This window comes from Cyprinodon variegatus, unplaced genomic scaffold, assembly GCF_000732505.1.
Source record: "Cyprinodon variegatus isolate N-32 unplaced genomic scaffold, C_variegatus-1.0 Scaffold507, whole genome shotgun sequence".
Lineage (NCBI taxonomy): Eukaryota > Metazoa > Chordata > Actinopteri > Cyprinodontiformes > Cyprinodontidae > Cyprinodon > Cyprinodon variegatus.
In genome coordinates, this window is record NW_015150960.1 from 117948 (window position 1) to 136960 (window position 19013).

General features: G+C 36.5%; 1 protein-coding gene across 1 annotated transcript in view; it reads right to left on the reverse strand.

Moving 5' to 3' along the window:
- The window catches only part of LOC107094803 (vertebrate ancient opsin-like), a 66052-nt gene that overhangs the window by 42581 nt on the left and 4458 nt on the right, over positions 1-19013 (reverse strand). Inside the window, exon 2 of the mRNA XM_015390647.1 lies at positions 7252-7580. Within this exon, the coding sequence (XP_015246133.1) occupies positions 7252-7580 (329 nt within the window). The remainder of the gene's footprint in view (positions 1-7251; positions 7581-19013) is intronic.

Here is a 19013-nt window from a genome sequence, read left to right on the forward strand (position 1 = left end):
TAAGAGGCTGAGCTCGTAGATGATGATAAATAACATAGTTATGTATAATATATTACATTTATGACTGTATATCCCTGTAATTATTACACACTGTAAGTTTAATTTTTCTTTTTGAGTTTTCAGTTACACTTTGATTCATGTCTTTCTGTGTTATCTAATTTATTGGTTTTATTTCCATTTTGTGTCACTCTAGTTGTTTTCTGGTTGTATTTCAGGTCTTATGTATTTCTCGTTTACTCTCTGTTGCCCCCTTGTGTCAATCTCCTTTTCCATAGCTCCCTTCTAGATCCTTCTGTCCACACCTGCTTCCAATCAGTTGATTACTCCAGTCTTTGTTCTGTTTGGCATTTATACTCCTCCTCTGCAGTTGCTCAGTGCTGGATTCTCTTTGTTCTTTTGTTTCCTCCTTAATCTATGTGTCCCCCTTTGTTCTGGTTCTTGTTTTCCTTGATTAGTTATTTTTTGGATTTATTAGTGATGCGTCATGGAGCATTTCGACATATTGGCAAATTGTATTGATACTCTGTCGATACTGTGGGACTGAATACTGACAGTATTAAAATCCCTACAGGCAGCCTCTTTCACAGACTAAAATGACATTTATTTGATGACATATAATGATTTAAGCTATATGTTTGCTATAACGTATTATTTAAGATCTTTATTTAAACTGATTATGTGATATTTTTAGATACAATCCATAAATATGAACTTATATGGGGAACATTTAGGTAAACGTGAATAAGGATGTTTGTGGACTAAATCTTTTTTATTAAGAACAGAAAACTAAGAGTCCATTTGAAGTTCAGATAAATTCAGAGAGATAACTGAACAGGATGAGACAACAAGAAATTTAAGACAAATATAAGATCAAAATGGTCCCAATCAGCCCAATCTTTTCTTTTGCCTTGAGGCTGTTCCATATTTCTTGATTAATTTGATGGTTTACCCGTAAAAGATCAGAGAATGTTTTGGCGGATGTGTTGCATTGACGGATGTGCTTATAGCACAGCTAGTGCATCCGTCAGTTCTAAACAGCTCCTAAATTGGTCACATGACTTTCTTGAGACGATGTGTGAACCAAAACAGGGTTTTTCTGTTAGAGCTGGACCCACGTTCCGAGGCATCTGTGCTGCTGGAACCACTATTAGAATTTATGCTTCTGTTCCTACTACTTATTAAATCAGCAAGAAACCACCTCAGTTTCCTTGTCTGAATTGGGGTCCTCTAAAAACCTCCGCACAATCTGACACTGTGGAGGAGCTGCAGATATGTACTGCTCAGGTGAGAGCATCATTTTGGGCAACAACTCCAAGTTGTGAGCGCTATGAATCTGGCCTTTAAAGTGCAAGTGGCAAATATAATCCACTGTTGAAAGAGATCCATTATACGCCAGGAGCAAAGTTTGACATCAGCCAGAGAGAGAAAGCAAACATGTGGAGGAATATCCTGTGATCAAATGAGACAAAAGCTGGAGTCCACCATGAAACCATAGTGGTGGAGCTAATGCAGGGTGACCAGAGAAAAAACTTATTAGAGGGTGCAAAAAGCCTTGAACCGATTTTACTGACAGGTTCTTTATACCACAATCTCTTTTTATATTTTCACAAGTCATCACATTTGGCTCAGAGCTTATGGAATCGGGTTTCTTTTATTACAGACAGTAGTGTTCGTCATGGGTTTGCTGCAGCCTCACTCCACCTTTAGGATCATCAAGGATTCATGTCAAACTACTTTGATGAAGCCTTGCTTTCTGAACAACACGTTTATAAATATGAACTGCAGCTGTGAAGTTAATTGTATTTCGCATTTGGTTACAGCTCACAATTATCAGGTTGATTGGAGGTTTGAAGAGCCCAAATGCAGAGAGGAAGGCTGAGGTGGTTACTTACAAGTTTAATAATCCAAAAAAGTGCAACTGAGGCAAAAATACACAAACATAAATCCACAAAACCCAACAAAATACTGAAACCCAGAAAAATTTACATGAAGGGTAAATAAATGATGACGCCGAAAAACCAGCAAACAGTAATTGAGCAGGAGGCGTATAAATGGGAGACAGAAACAAAGACCAGGCTAATCAGCAGATTGGGAGCAGGTGTGGACAGAGGAATCTAGAAGGGAGCTAGGAGAAGGAGACTGATACAAGAGGGCAACAGAGGGCAAACAAGAAATACATAAGAACTCAAATACAATAAAAAAATAAATAGAATAATAAAAAAAGGGAAATAAAACCAATGAAAACTCCAAGAGAAAACTTAAACATAACTAAAACCATGACAGCAATTAGGTGCCTTCAAGGTAAGTTTCATTATTAATGTGATTAAAAAAGCCATTTATGTTTGCACATTGAGTATATTCTGGTTTTTGTAACTATAACAATGTTAGTGTAAAGTCTGTCACTTGATGTCTAAATGTTTATCAAATATGTAAGAAAGTATTTGTTGCTCAGTGTTTAGGAACAGCAATGTTTCTAAATATAGCTTTTATTTCATTAGTTTTTAGAATGGCAATGCTGAGTGATCCTGTGACCTTGGAATAAATCCTCTGTAAATACAAAACTTTCCCCTTCTGTGACGGATGGGAGTAACAATTGAGATGAATGCTTTTTTTTAGAGCAATGACCTCAACATACAGCCAAAGTCACATAGAACAGTTATTATTGACATTGTGCCTGTTTTCAAAAGAGCAATCTGTAACAGATGACAATGTTTAGGGTTTTCCAAATCTGACGACTAATTCCACATTTACCTGAGTTTAAAAACAAGGCGTACTAGTTAGCTGTGTCCAAAATATTTATCACAGGCTGCAAAACTGTTAAGATTCCAAAATACCTTGACTGCTTTTCTTTTAATTGAAAATGCAAAAATTATGTTTCATTCATACCTGCTCAGAAATAAATTAAAAAATCTATATATATATATATAACTTAATTTTTTTTTTTTTTGTTAAGTCAGATTGAATCTGTGAATCACTGAAGATCTGAAACATCTCACTGGTTTGCTTAAATTATAAAAAAAAAAATCATAAAATTATTTAAAAAAAATAAATAAACCCACAACGTCCTATATAATAGTAATAATACTCCTTTTATCCTTTTACAGATTGTTTGGGGATATTTCAGATTGTTTGTTATTTTTTTCTTAAAAAATAACAACTAAACTATTCTACTGAGCCAAGTTTACAACATAGCTGAAACTATAAATGAAATTTCATTTATCGGCTATATCGTCTCTGCCTGTGTTTTTCTCCTATTGATGACGCTGGATGAAAAGGCTTAACTCCGGTGCTTTCCACTGACCCCTCCCCTTCCTCATTTTTGAGGAGGGAGGAGGAGTGGACTATCGCATCAGGTAGTCAGCACGCATCATTTTGTACTTCTGCAGCTTTAGAGCCCCGTGAGGAGTTAGTGAGGTAAAAAAAAAACAAATGACAGAGGCGAACCGCTGAACCTATGCGAGCCAGTATGTCGCATTTGTCATAAAACAGTAGCAACTAAGAGCAGCAATACAACCAACCTACCCATGCACCTAAAGCACAACCACCCAGCAAAGTTTCTCCAGCTGGGGACAAAATGTACAAGCGGTGGCCCGTCTGTGTCTTCAAGTTTGCGACAGTCCACCATCACTGAAGCAAATAATCGACAGGCAGCATACAAAAAGGACGGCGCAAAGTGGAGCGCACTCACAGACAGCGTAGTTCATTTAATTGCTAAAGAGATGCTTCCATTTACAGTAATATTGTTGAAAAGCCGGCATTTAAAAAAATGTTGCAGACATTTGATAGACAGTATGAACTCCCCAGGAAAACATATATATCACCAACGTGATATTTTGTATATACGTTTTTATTTTCACTGTGGTTTTATCTTGTGTTTATTTTTTATTCAAGTGTATTTTAAGTTAACAGAGACTGAGAGTCCATTTAATTTTTTTCTCGTTTTATTTTTTGCAGGAAAATGCATGCATTATTACGTCATTTCCATTAGATCAGTGTAAAAAGGTCTTCAAACAATATTATTGCTTATTGCAATAATTTTTGAGACAATTAGTCTTTTTGCAAAATTTGTTATCGTGACAGGCCTAATGGTTGGTGAAAGATGAATAATTGTCTTGTACCTTTAATAGTTACATTTGTTTTCTGTATATTTTAAAGGCATTGTTTAAATGAAAAAGTCACAGTTAGATGTTCTTTAAATGTCATTCTGTATCAGCCTCCTGAGCTGGATAACTAAATGTATTTTGTTTTTGGTCAAGTCCTTTTCAAAGTCACTCCAAGGGTTGCAAGTAACCCCCTTGGCCATCCTTTAGAAACTCCTGTACTGAGTGAATAATTGATACATTGAGGCTTCTGGAAACCCCACCTACCTTTATGTGTAAGCTAATTATACACTTCAAAGGACACAAGAAATCGTTATTAGAGCCAAAGGAGAAGGAATGAGCAATTGTTGTTGTATACACCCTATAATGTGATCTTTAAACTTAGATTGTATTAGCCTTGCTGCATAATTTGTTCTCCTTCTGAGGTCAGTGAAAACCCTTTCACCTTTAGACAACTGACACGAGGTCAGCAGTTTCAGACTCATTATTGCACAGCGACATGTAGAGTTTCTGTTTTCTGTGATGAGACAATGAAGGGTGAAGAGGTCTATGTGGGGAGTGAGCAGTGAGTATAAAGGCTGCTGTCTATAATTCCTTTCAAAAACAGAACAGTAATGTGTGGCTCCGTACTATGCTCTTCCTATCGTCAGCATTGACTGCTTCAAAACCCAACTTTTTCATCAATGTAGCTCAAGTCTATACAAAAACCTCCTCAAGTGGCAAAAACTTCCTCAGGAACTTTGGTGAAACTCATAAAAACCAAAAGCAAGTCTTCTGATAGAAAAGTTGAGCAGAGGCAAACAAGAAACATATTGAAACGTCTTCAAAAAAAACAACAAAAAACTGAGCAAAGGTTTGGCTGCCTTTGATTTAAGCCAGTTTTAACTTACATATAGTTGCTACCTGTAATGATATGTGGGTATGATGAATTATTGACCCAAGCCTCTCTACCAATTACCTGTGGAGATCAGATCCACCCTGCTACAATAAGTGGTTACTGACAATGGATGGATGAATTAGAGAGAAGAGTTGCCAAAAATTGTGTCCTTCATTTCTTCGTCCTCTTTTGCTAATTTGAGATGAGGGATCTTGAGTATTTATAGTCCTTACACCATGTTCTTGCTAGTAAAAAAACTTGAAATGAGGGGGTTTCCTCATTAGCCATAAGTCTCTTCAGGAGACAGCATGGCAGTGGCCTCATCATGGTGAGAGCATATGCGAAGGTGGATGAAGCTAAACGGAGAACAACTCTTCAAGAAAACGTAAAAATCGAGTGAGCGTGGAGCGAATATTTGCTCATTTGCTTAATGCAATACATTGTTTGGATTGAATTAACAGCATTTAGCATTCCCAGTTTAAGAGAGCAGAAGCTGAGACTAATAAACTCTTAATGCTACCTAGATATTTATATTCTATGACCAAAACTTCCAAAGCTACTGTACTACCTCCAGCAGGATAATGAGCCATGTCACAAAGCTAAAATCATCTAATGCTGCGTTCAGACCGCAAGCAGCAGAGGCAGCAGGAGCAGCTAGTTCACATGCAAAGTCAATACTCGACGAGCATCGAGGCGGAGCAAAAGGTCCTGCAGCGCGTTTTGAGCAGAAGGTCTGAGAAGAAACTGCGTCGGGAGCGTTTGAGTGTTTGAGCTGAAACTGCGTCGGGAGCGTTTGAGCATCTGATGCACTGCAAGCGCAGCTGTTGCTGGAGTTGGAAAAATTGAACTTTTGCTGCTCGACGCGCCACATCAACCAATCAGAGAAGCTGATCTGGGAGCTGGCAGGGAGAGAGAGACATCGCTGATGATATAAATCACTATGATCACTCCACTGAAACAGTTTAGTAACGCCTATATTAACTTAAAATGCTGAAATCTGCTGGCAAAACATGTTTGCTTTTATTATCCTGGTGCCTGCAGTTTGGATTTACATTAAAAACGCCTCCAAGCTGCCGCGGCAAACTGCAAAGGGACAGCCGGGCCAGAAGCTGCTGTTGAATGGGATTCCTAGTGACAGCGCACCGCCGGTATGTGGGGATCTGAGCGGCTCTGACAGCGAAATAATATTTGAAGGCAGGATGGTAATCTGGATGAACTGACTGCACTGACGATGGTGGACTTTCTAACTAAAAAACATATTAAAACTACTTTTTAACCCACTGATCACAGTATATACTGTATAGCTGCCATTGTTACAGACAAAAAAAGGAGAGGGTAGCTCCACCCAACGTGCATCAGACCCACTTTTTCATCGTACAGCTATAGCAGCAGAGATGCTTCAGCCGCATGTCAGAACTAAACTATACAAATATAAATGAAGCAGCACACATGTTTTTGCTGCTCTTGCTGCTTTAGGTGTGAACGTAGCATAAGAGGTTTGTAGGACATGATAATAATTTGGTAATATTCCATCATATATGCAGCTCTCAATCTAAAAAATGCATATTTGAGAAGTGATTGATTGAGAGTTTTGAATCCTGGCTGAGAAATCTACTGCCTCTAATTTACAGCATTATTTAACTATGGCCCAATATCTCTGAAGAATGTTTCTAATACCTCTGCTGAATCAATACCACACAGTGTTTAAGCAGTTTTGACAGTAAAAATGGGTCCAATCTGAGTGCTAAAAAGCCTTACCTGAAGCTTAATATGTTCCATTTCAACTTGTGTTTCTGTTATGTCTGCAAATACGCTGCCATTAACGATGTAGCTTCAGACGCTCATTAATCTCCATGTGGCTTAATGGGCTGAGGTGTCAGATGGTGCAGAGTTAGGGACCAGATGAAAATGGATGCTGGCAGCTTTAATACCAACATTGTGAAGATGTCAAATCCAATTCTACGGTCACAGCACTTCCTGGATTTGAAGTTTCTCTCTGAATTCTTTGAAGCAATATTTTTGACTATCTTGTCAGCTGTCCAGCCTCCAGTCTAAGAGGTGCTGAGAGGCTTCTGCCTTAGTTTATGTCATAGATAAAGTAGTGCACTGCTAGTGTGCCTTTTTCCGGACATCTAAATTACATTTTTTCTTATCTTGAATCAGCATTTACTCGTTTTCAGCACAGGCAGACCTGTTTTTAGATTTAACAATCACAAATCACCTAGCGTTATTTCCATGACTTACGAAATCATAGTTCAATCTGCAGCATCTCACCTGTCTGACTGCAAGCAGGAGTTTGCCGTAGGAGTAGACGATGACAGCGAATGGTAGGACAAGGCAGAAGGTGAAAAGGCTGATTATGTAGGAGATGTTGTTTGGAGTCTGGGTCTTCCAATCAACAGAGCACGTGGTGCCAGGGCCCTCGGGGCCGTATCTGCTCCAGCCTAGTAACGGAGGCACAGTCCAGGCTATGGAGTAGAGCCAGGAGAAGCAGATCCCTCCCAGCGCTGGACGGAAGTCTCTGCCATCGGCCATGTTGGGCACCATCATGGTGGAGTAACGCTCGTAGGACAGAACAGCCAGCGAGATCAGGGAGACAATGCCTGAGGGACGTGGACAAGAAGCACATGGATTAACCACTGATTGGCTCAAATTTCCAGTGTCCAAGTGAATTTTCTGCAGCGTTTAACCTTAGAACATAAAATCAGGATTAAAAAAGAAAAGGGAAGGATGGACAGATGAGAAATGGTTATAATTGTTTTTCTATTGCCTTTCATATTTTCCAAATGCACAAAACACTTGTAGCTGAAATCCAAACTTTTTGAGGGCTGTATGGAAATCCGGTACAAATAACCAATTAAAATATATAAGGAAATATATATATATGAAATGACTGATTGATTTTCTTGTGACTGCAGAGAGTTTCCAAGAGACTCATTTAAAATTATTCAGACATAAAATTTAGTTCATTTCCCTCTCACTTTGATCATCTTAGGGCCTTTTAGTTTTACATCTTTGATGCACAATCCAGCAATCGGTCCACAGACGTTCACTCCAACAAGATGTCACAGCTACTGTGAGCAGGACTCTTTACAAAAAGAATATCTAGATAAGCACAATCTTTTTTATTTCTTCTAAGCAGATCTGATGGAATTCATTAATTAACTTCTATTTCTTTACACTAATAATTCAGTTCATTTATATAGCACCAATTCACAACACATGTCATCTGAAGGCACTTTACAGAGACAAATAAACATTTAAGGTTAAGAACTGACATACTCAACTGCAAATTATAGTACAATGAAACATTCTTGGACATTTATTATCCTTAAATGTCAGATTTAGAAAAATCTATGAAATTACAAAACTTATAGTAGATTTTAGTTCATTATACAGGCAGAACTAAATGTGTAAGAAACCCAAAGAGGCTTCAGGTCTTGTTAGATATTTACTAAATGACTTAGAAAACAACAATAGCAACGTTTGTTCAGTGTGATCATTCAGGCAAAAAAAAAAAGGGAATTAATAAATAAAAACAAAACTTTCACAAATATGATGAGCCCTTCAACTCTACTGCGACAATCACCACCATCTGTGCTCCATAAAAAATAAAGGTATGGTGGTTAACAAAGCAGAAGAAGGTCATAATGAGTGTTTTAGTTCAATAAGACATTTATTATATTTTCTAAAGTCAATTTAAAACATTCTTACTAGCAGTAAGAGTCCAATTAAGGCAATTATTTTAGAAAAATCACCTGTTTGGCTAAAGATTTTTTTCCCTTTGCCTTGTTTTACAAAATTAATACAATTCACCACATGAGGTCAGATAAACCAGAATGACCCATTCACACATAACTAATTACCAGCATTTAAACACATGAAGACACATTTGCAGTTCATTTTGATAGATAATTGTTAACTAATGAACATATTCAGTGGTGCACTTAATTTTTGGTGAAGTACCATAAATCATCAATCAGAGTTAATCAACACATACAGACTGAAATGCTGATCTAGAGGCACTTTACCTCGACTCTGCAGCCTTTTCAAACACCAAGGACTTTAACTGCAGATATTCACATCATTTCTGTTACAAATGGAGGCTGATGCTTGTAATGAGTCAGAAAGCAAAATCTAAAGAAGAAAAATATAAGAGTAGGTAATTCCAAAATTTTTCCTCCATTATACGTACTGCTTTGTTGTTTTATGACAAAATAACCCAACAAACCAAAGCAGTTAAACTGTGACTAAAGCTTCTGCTTTCTGTTGGTCATATAGCTGCTTCCTTCCTGTTAAATCTTTTTTAAACACTTTGAACAACATGCTTTTACTTTTAGTAATCAGATACAGCAATTTATCACTTTTTAAAAATATTTTTTAACTGATATTGCAAAGTTTGACTGAAATTAACCGTTAAAAGTGTTGAAAGTTAATGGTCTCAAACAATATAATCAGTTACACCCATGCACAGCCGCTTTAGTATAATGTCAGCATAACTCTTTTGCATGTTAGAGTAACTAATTTTGATTTCAAAATCAAATGTTATAAACTAACTAACTTTAAACAGATTAACAGAAGTAAGTGAGGTAACAGAAGATTTAATTTCATTTAGTTACTTGTTTATATGAATTTATATCAATAAGAATTGGTTCCGCCTGATATGTAAACAGGCCTTAATACTAAAAAACGAAATATTTTTCATCCACCACTGAGATGACCTTTTAAGGCAAAAATAAACTGTCTTGAGAGATCAACAAGAACATTATCCCTGTCTTTTTTAAGCTCTATTTTTTGCAGGGACCTTTAGTAAACACCAACCATAATATCACACATTTCAGATTATCAAGCTTAACACAGATCTTAGTTGAATATTTTGTTTTGCTTTTTATAAGAGCAGTTTAAAAGCAGCAGTTTCTAAATAGGCTGGATTTAAGAAGTGTCATTGGCTCAGACAATAAAGAGGTGGGGGGGTGGGGTTGGGCTAACACGAATCAAAAAAATTATTTATATCTTCTGAAGATAAAAAAAAAAAAACTCTGCTAAATGCAACCAGCAGATTATCCTGACAGTAACGCCCATTTACATGGAGGTTGTTACAAATAGAGAGCCAGTGTGTCAAAGTTGGCTAATTTTTGTTTCCATTTCAGTGATATTAAAGGGGAAAACTGTACTTCATAACTTGTTGAGATATGTTAGTCATTCATCAGGCTTTAAGGTAGCGATAGAGGGAGAGACCTCAGCAGATGACATGAAGGCTAACAGACATAAATGAAATTTCTATCTTTTATTCTGTTGAGTTTTCAGCATCTCTCTGCAACAGATTGTGCTATAGTTGGAAAAGGTGATGCTGTTAAAATTAGGTCATTTTCTACATTAAAAGTTCACAGTGCTTCGATTTTAGCAAAGCTGGCAGCAACCAACTTCCAAATGTCAAACTCCAAAAAAAAGAAAAAGTAGGAAAAAAAAGATGAAATCCTGTTTAAAAGGAAAAGTCTGGTCAGCAAGGAATAATCATGGATCATTAACTATACCAAAAACTAATACGTTTGTCGTGATTTAATGAATTTAGCATTAATCAGTAAAAAAATTAAAATAATAATTTTCGACGCTATTACTGAGTACCAGACTGGCCATTTTTGCCCAAATATAGTAACACCTCACTCCTGACATCTTCCGGCAGTGACATCATGGAGCCCTAAGCCTAGGGCCATTCTCCCCGCTTTAAAAGCAAAATCAATGGGAACTACTAGACACATCTGCAATCAACAACAATTATTGAAGATTTCTAGAGAACTTCACCATTGATACTCACGAGAGCTATAGTTATACTGACAATGCCCACGTGCATGGCAGTTGGATGTTGTAATACATCAGGTAAAAGTGAAAAAAAATATTGTTATTTCACCTTTCCAAGTCATGATCCTCCACTGACAGGTTGGATTGCCAACTTAAAGAGGGAGGATTTGCCTTCAAACTTCTGGCCAGAGAAAAAACACGTCATATGTAGCCAACATTTCGATGAAGAATGTTTTTAAGATGACTTGGATAAACACCAGATACAGCACTGGGACTTAATCAACAGCCAATACCGCACCGTGATGTCACAAACCGGTAGACGGCAGTGGTGTTCTTTGACAAACATGGACATCTCCTGTAAAGCACAAACAAATGACATTCCTTTTTTTCTTTTTACTTAGTATGTAATAATTTTATATTTAAAGTACTTTCAAAAGTTTGAATTCTGAATATTGACAGACTTTTCCTTTATAGCTACTACTCTCTGTAAACATGTGGCATGATGTGGCCCCTTCTAATAAGTAATCAATGACTGTCTTTGAAGGGACAGATTTATGGGGCTTTTGGCCCCTGGTTACAGACCAACTTTTGTTCCCTTTCTACTCGAAGTTTATTTTATTGATGCAAAGTAGAACAACTTGATAGTTGTGATTAAAACAAATACAAACTAAAAAGACTAAATTAATCAAAGGAAATTAAGCGCTTTAGTAACTTTTATTACACTGGTTTCTTCAGTGAGTTGTAGGTGATGTTGATGGCTGTAGGCAGGAAATGACTGAAGACACTTGACTAATGAAGGGTACGCTCAGAGTTAGCTGTTCTTTGTTTTATAAATAGTACTAAAGCAGTCCCTAAAACAGCTTGTTGAGCTTTTTTTTAAGTCGTTGCCTCTGGTGCTGCTGGCTTAACAGATGATGGAGGAGCAGATCACACCACAGACTTATAGAGGAAATGGAGCATCTTCCTAACAAACACTAAAGGACAGAAGCTCCTTAATGTACAGTCTGTTGTTTTCCTGATTATAGACGAGACCAGTAGAACTATTCAATCATATGAACTACATCCACTTCTTCTCAGTTGATATAAATAGTCCAGAGACCGTCCCTGTTTCTCTTTAATCATCTTTATTTTTCCCTGAACATGGTGTCAGGACTAGATGGACTGTAGGAAAAGTCACAACTTTGTTTTTCATAGCGACAGGGAATCAGAGCATTTCACATTGAAAGACATTTCTTGACAAGGTTAAGATAGGATAACAGGTGAAAAGCCCAGATAGCTATGCCAGATATTCTCTGCAATAATGTTACATTTGAGAAAGTTTTTATTCCCTTACATTTGGAGAAAAACTAACAGCCTGGTAGTAAAAGAATAATGCACTGGCCTTTAAACATGGTAATGGCAGTTTGATGGTCTGGAGGTGCTTTGCAGCTTTTAAGGTTAGGATTAATCAACAGAATTGATGGGTTCATACATTTTCCTATGATATAAAATCCTGAAGGAGAACACCAGCCATCTTTAAACCAAATAGCTTGATAAAAACAGTAGTTAAAAGGTTTTCCAGTTTCTAGTCAAAGTTCAGATATAAATCTTAACAGAATAATGAGACCTTAAAAAGGTCGTGAGCACTTAGAAACTCCCCATGTGACAAAATTAAAGATGATTTTGCAAGGAAAAACAAGCTGAAACTCCTCCACATTTATCTATATTTTAAAAACCAATAACAAGTTTTCACACATACTGTGTTTTTTTGAAGAGTCGCCCGGTTTACAAGATTTAACAAGAAAGGACATTACTTGTTCACAGAGGGTCCAATCAGATGTCCATGGTGTTTAGTCTTGTTTGTTTCTGCCTGGTCAAGTTTTCCATCTTACAAACCCTTAAGACAGCAAACAAAACAAAAATAAATAAAATAAAACCGCTGTGGATAATTAACAATGATCTAAAGATGTGTTTAACGATTATTAAATATTATAGGTGGTTATGCTTCTCCTTTATTTATTCCTATTTATACTAAAATGCTACAAGATGTAATTTCTAAACTTTTTATTTAGTCCCCTCATTAAATGTAAGATCAGTTGAAGCAGAGATGACTTTTGTTAGGATTAAGGTAATATTCTTCAGTGACACAAGTTATAATGTTAAATGACTAAAGCTTTTTAAAACTAGACGAAACAGGAGATACTAGAAAACTGGAGACTTTATTTCTGAGACAATAATTTTTCCCAGAACTGTAAGCAGTGTCAGGAATGTTACTTTAAAAAAAAAAGTAATTGAATTAGTAACATAGTTACTGCACAATCAAAGTAACTTGTTACTGGTAAAAGTAACTATGCCATTAATTGTATAATCTAAAATGTTGAAGAATTTGCATAATTTTCCTGTTATTGAAACTTTAATTACAACTGAAATTTCAATCTAAGAAGTTTGATATTAATAACTGTATTAAATAGTTAATTAAAAGGGTAATACATCTGAAAACTTAGTATACAAATCTGCAAAATTTTGTTGTGTAGGATGAGAATCGTTAGCTGCAATATATTTATAGGATTATATTTATTATTTAGAATAAAAGAACAAAATAGCATTTTTTAGAAATTGATATTTTTCCATGCTCACAGCATGTGAAATAGGTGTAAAGTTGAAGTATAATGTCTCTCAAGCAATTTACTAAAATCAAGCAGCTGTCAGTCAGAGTTGAGATGACATGCGGAGCTTCTTTGGATTAAAGATGCCTCCAAGTAACGTCGATAAAATCTTTGTTCCGACATAACGTGCAAATAACAGACATTAGCCCTTGACTTGACTGATTGCTTCTCTTTAGGACAGCTGTCAGTGAATCACCATTTTTCTCCTCTCGATCTGTGTTCAACACATGCAAAAACACCCGCACATAATCTGTCTCCTCAGCCAATCAGCTTCAAGTATGCCTCTACCTCAGGTCCCTGCAGTAAAATGCTCTCCCTGCAGCAGAGGGTGCGTACTAAAAGTTGCTTCAGTTGTAGTAATGCATATGATTTCCAGTAGCATAACAGCATTAAAACGTGTGAAAGAGTTAGACAGCTTTTGGTTGAAGCTACACTTAATTAGACAATATCAGATAAAACCCCGTAACACATGGCTTTACTGATAACGTGAGGAAGTTTAAGATCCTTTGCAAGGATTGTACCTATTGCTGCCTACATGTGGTCTGGTAAAGGTGATCCTTCACACTTGTAAAGTGGAAATTACCAGCATATAGTCTTCAAGTGCTTTTGTTGTAGAGAAAATAAACATGTTATTGTTAAATCCACAGATTATCCTGACCTGCAACTTGGGCAAGACAGTAATATACGTCCTAAATTATCTGCTTCGGAGGAGGCATCAAATGCATGGACTGAGTGCTTGCTACATTCAAACAATAATACTCATTTCAGAAATGACACAAGTTTGAATTGTTATATATATTTTTAAAACATATATTTCATAGCATTGTGTAGGCTACAAAAACAACAGGAGAGAACACTTAATGATCCAGTATTGTTTCACTGCTCTTCGCCATGTTGAATCATAGAATTTTCCCGCTTTCCAGTGGAAATTATGAAATGAGTGGGTCTTCATGGGCAATTTTCATGTCAACTTTTGGTATTTGCAATAACTATGAGACCACATGAAGCCACCAAAAGATATATAAAAGTCCACTGTTCATGGTTCAAAGCTTTTTGTCCACGCTGCCCCAATAATGTTCAGTGCTGGTTTCTGCAACCATTTTTCTGCCTTGCTTAGAATAAAATGGAGTTCCAGACTATTTCAGTCTGAAAGTCATCCCTTTAAGAGGATAGTGTTATTACTGTTGGTCACTTGTGGGGTAAGGAACTGGGAGGGCTGCAGACCAGTTGTAGTTCAAGAAAGTGTTTATAGGGCTGGCCACACAGCGACCAATGGGCACTAAGGGCAGAAAACTGTTCAGGGTCAATCTATAGTGACGCCAGTGAACCAGCAGGTAAATAAACATGTACAACAGAAAGATTTTCCAAATTAATCAGTGAAAACAGAGCAGATTTTCATTAGGCTCTAGCTAATAAAGCTACGCACCTGTTGCTACAGTATGGTTCTACATAATATATGCATTATATGGATTGAGTAATTATCCTTTATCTTTAATTAAATAGAATATTCCTTGATAAATGCAGAGACAAACTCTACCTATACAACACAAAACATAATCGGAAATTTTGAATATTATTAATCGTAATAATTGTAGAAATAATGAATTGCTGTATTATTGTTTTCAGGGCTAACTTTAGAGTGTCAAAATAATATATGATTGTTATCCCTGCTGCCACCCTCTGGTTTAAAAGAGAACTGCTTGTTCCAGAGGCGATGAATTACATCCCAATGGGAACAAGAAATTACCTGGTAGGGGTGGGGGGCAAAGATTGGCTAGGGGTGGCTCTCCCGCCAGATCCGCCCCTGCTGAAGGCTTAAAGTGCGATCATTAAAAACAAAACGGTGATATTGAAAAGATAAGAGAATGAAACAAAAGGGTACAAATTCATCATGAAATTAATGGGTAAACAAATCAGAGAAATATTGTTTGGAAATGTTGCCAGGGTGCTGAAGTGGGGGGAGGTCTATGTTTGAAAGGTTTTTATCCCAGCAGCGGCTGGTTTTCCATTAACTTTTGTGACGATTGCTCAGTTTGTACCCAGAGCCTGGTGGGAATATGGGTCCCTAATGCTGGCTCTGATTCAAACATGGCCCACTTTGATTCCCCTGCATGCATTTTAATGAGTTTTTTTTTTTCTCACCCAAGGCCTGATTCTTCATCCTCCAACTCAGGAAAGGTGTGGAATAGATTTATGGGGGAAATGAATGACCTAATGTCCCAGGACTGAGTCAGCAGAGGAACTAAACATTTTTCATTCTGCCTGTTTCTTCTTCTGGCTTAATCCCTTCCTCCTTTCTGTTCTTTTCATTGTCCACCTCACTGCATGTTTTATTTGCTGTTTTATACTAATGTTACATTTTAATTATCTTTTTTTTTTAAGTCCAAATTGTAGTTCTACCAAATCAGGTCATTTGTCATTGTTTCGCTGTTTCCCCGTACTCAGCACAATCTCGCCACCGTCTCCTCTAAGTAATGGATTTGGTGTAACCTGATCTATTCAGTGGCATAAAAGATTGATTTTATGAAATGGGTTTATAAGATTAGGTAACTCTAATTTTAACAAACGCATTTTGGTGTTTTTGCACCAATAAACCCGGGAGTAAGGGAGTGAATCATAAAAACAAATAAATTTAGTAACCGAATAATTCGGATAATTGTTATATAACAGTGTGTTCTCGCTCATTACTGTTAGATTATTGAAAAAAAAATGTTGTATTAAACCTGACATGCGAATGAGACATTTATGAATGAGAAAGTACAAACTGAAGGAAATGTAAACTGGCCCTTTTGATTATAAAATGCTAAGGTCATCCTTATTTAGAATGATTACCCAATTAAAATATTTAAATATCCAGCAGAAAAAGTCTTGCTATTTTAATTTCTTTGCTTGAACTCCTTTCTTTACCTAAATACAGCCAAACCCAAAAGGAGAGGATATTGGCTGGGTTGAAACTGAGCCTCATGTTATCCTATAGATGATCTACTTGGCCCTGTCTTACAGAGATTAACTCTGTTTCTCCCATAAACATGGTGGCTGAAGTTCCACTCTTACTTACCATATAAGCTCAATTTCGCTTTCTAAATTTAAGGTATAGCTCAGAAAGTCGGTCTTCATTGAGAGATTGCTCCAAAGTAAAGGATAAAATGGGTAAAACTGTCCACTGCTGCAACATGATTTTCCAGGAGGAATGAAATTGACTTGATTTAATCTTTTTTGTTTCTTAGATGAAAATCATTTTAACTAATCTTTCTGGATGATCTAATAGCATCAACACCACATAAATAAATTGATAAATGACATTTTGACTGAATTTATCACTAAGCTTTGAAGAAAAACAATTTCAGTCTGAGGTTTGCATAGACTCACTATTGACAGAAATGTTCTGTTAAAAGTTTTTTTTTTTTTTATTGAATTAAGGTGCAATATCTATTGCTTTAATAATATTACAACTTTATTTTACTCTTTATTTGTTGGTGTTCTCCCGATAAAGCCAAGCTCAAGTTCGTCATATCGATCTGTGCTCCAATTGTTTATTTTAACCTTGGAAATATTTTCGAACCCTGCATCTTATTATCTGTTGTATTTCCAGAGCTCCTGTTATGAATGTAGAAACATCCAGCACAGCTACTGTAAAATCCTTCCTATTCTGTTTCTCACTTATCTGAAATGCATTTTTTTTTTCCAAGCTGGGATGTCGATTAATATTAAAACATTGCTGACTTCTTACCACTGCAGTTGTACTCAGAAGAGACATTTCTGTTCAACTCTTGAGAGTTAAAAGTACTTATAGATGAACCTGGGAAATAAATCCTTTCTTCTTTATGTTGTGGGTCCCAGCTGGGATCCAGAGACTTTTTTTTCATCCAATATCAAAGTCTGTTGGACAGATACCAGTCGTCTCTTCTTGCTCTTCAGAGCAATCCAGGCCAGTAATAGGAGCCACGGGCCAACAGAGAGATAGCGAGCTGGACTGTTATCTTGTATTACTCTGCTAAAATTTAACTGGACAAGAAGAACTCTAGAAAAGAGAATATCAAACTCTTCCTTTTCTAATTGAATAGTTTCTATTGACCTATAGATTTCCAAAGTTTCAAAATAAGAGCTCAGTAATGAAAAGAAAACCATTAAAAAACTCTGAAAAAAAACAAAGCAATATTATAAATAGTGTTTTATGAATTATGCATTTAAGAGCTCTCATTCATTTTCTTTGGAAAAGTCCTAATTATTTTAAAGGAGAAAAAGAAGAAGCCAGTGTTTTCAGTTTCGCTCCAGAAGAAGCCAAGTTGAGATTTCCGAGAGAAAGAGGTCAAACCTTCTCAGTGACTTCATTACGATCATTTTATTCTAATGAGAGTGAGCTAACCAGGCTGGATTTCAAGCTTGCAAGACTTCCAGCGCTGCACACTACAAAAGCTCCCATGCTGTTTGAGGTAATTGCTCTGGAGGGGATGAAGTTTTATTTGTGAATAACAAAACTGACTTTAGTTCATCTTAGGTGGAGGTTCACAAAATGTTCCAATTCTGATACCAGTTTAATTACAAGGACAGGAATTTATATGCAGTTGGCGTAAAACGGATCCAAAATTCATGTTTCCAGTTATAGTAAAAGAAATTTAAATGACTGTCGCGTTGCTTTACCTTCTTCTTTATTTTAGTGTTGGAAGTTGGTTTTGAATTTGTGATTTGCCAGAGCCGACATGAAATGTGTTCAATTTCTTTTGCATTCTTCTTTTAACAAGGCTGAAACTGGGAAACGGTCTGCAGGCCAACAAAAATGTCAGAGTTAATAAGCACGAGTAAATCTCCTCTGTGGGCAGCAATTAAACATAGTCTAGTCTGAGCTCACTCCTCCAAAAAAAGATGTTGAGATCGCTTTCAGAGTTAATGCATAAATAAACATCTTCTTGACTCCTTTCAATACCACGTAAAGCCTCTCGACTCTCCAGGACTTACTTTCCACTTGGTGGCCAATTAAAGCCATCAATCACGCCCAGCTACTTCATAAATCTTTGAAGCATATCAGGGTTTTTTTTTTTTTTTTCAGAAATTTGGGGGGGGGAGCAGTGAGCTAAACCGGTCCCAGAAGTAATTCTCTGAAGCAGCTCATCTTTAACATCTTTAATAATCTTTGATCCAGTCTCAGTTCTGATGCTTGTAGTTATTGCTTATCTACAGTTGGTGCTGAGCATTCACCATGAGAAAATTAATGATGAAAGTTCCCTTGTGCCTCCTAGGAAAATAGATGTAGTTCTCTGCTTGTTCTCTGACTCAATTGGAAAAATATGGCATAAAAGTTTGGTTCGTCTAACTTTTTTTAGGGGAAAAAATATAAAACAAAACCAAGCAGACACAAATGAATGATAATAGCATAACCTTTCTGAAAACAGACAAGGATAAAGAACAAACAAGAACAAAAGTCAGTACCTTTGGGGTTAGAAAAGTACTGACTTCAACTCTATACATATATATATGTTTTACGGATGCACAATATTGGGATTTTGGCCGATATCCGATATGCCGATATTTTAAAACTCATTTAGCCGATAACCGATATCGATACCGATGTTAAAGCTGGACAAAAATAAGTAG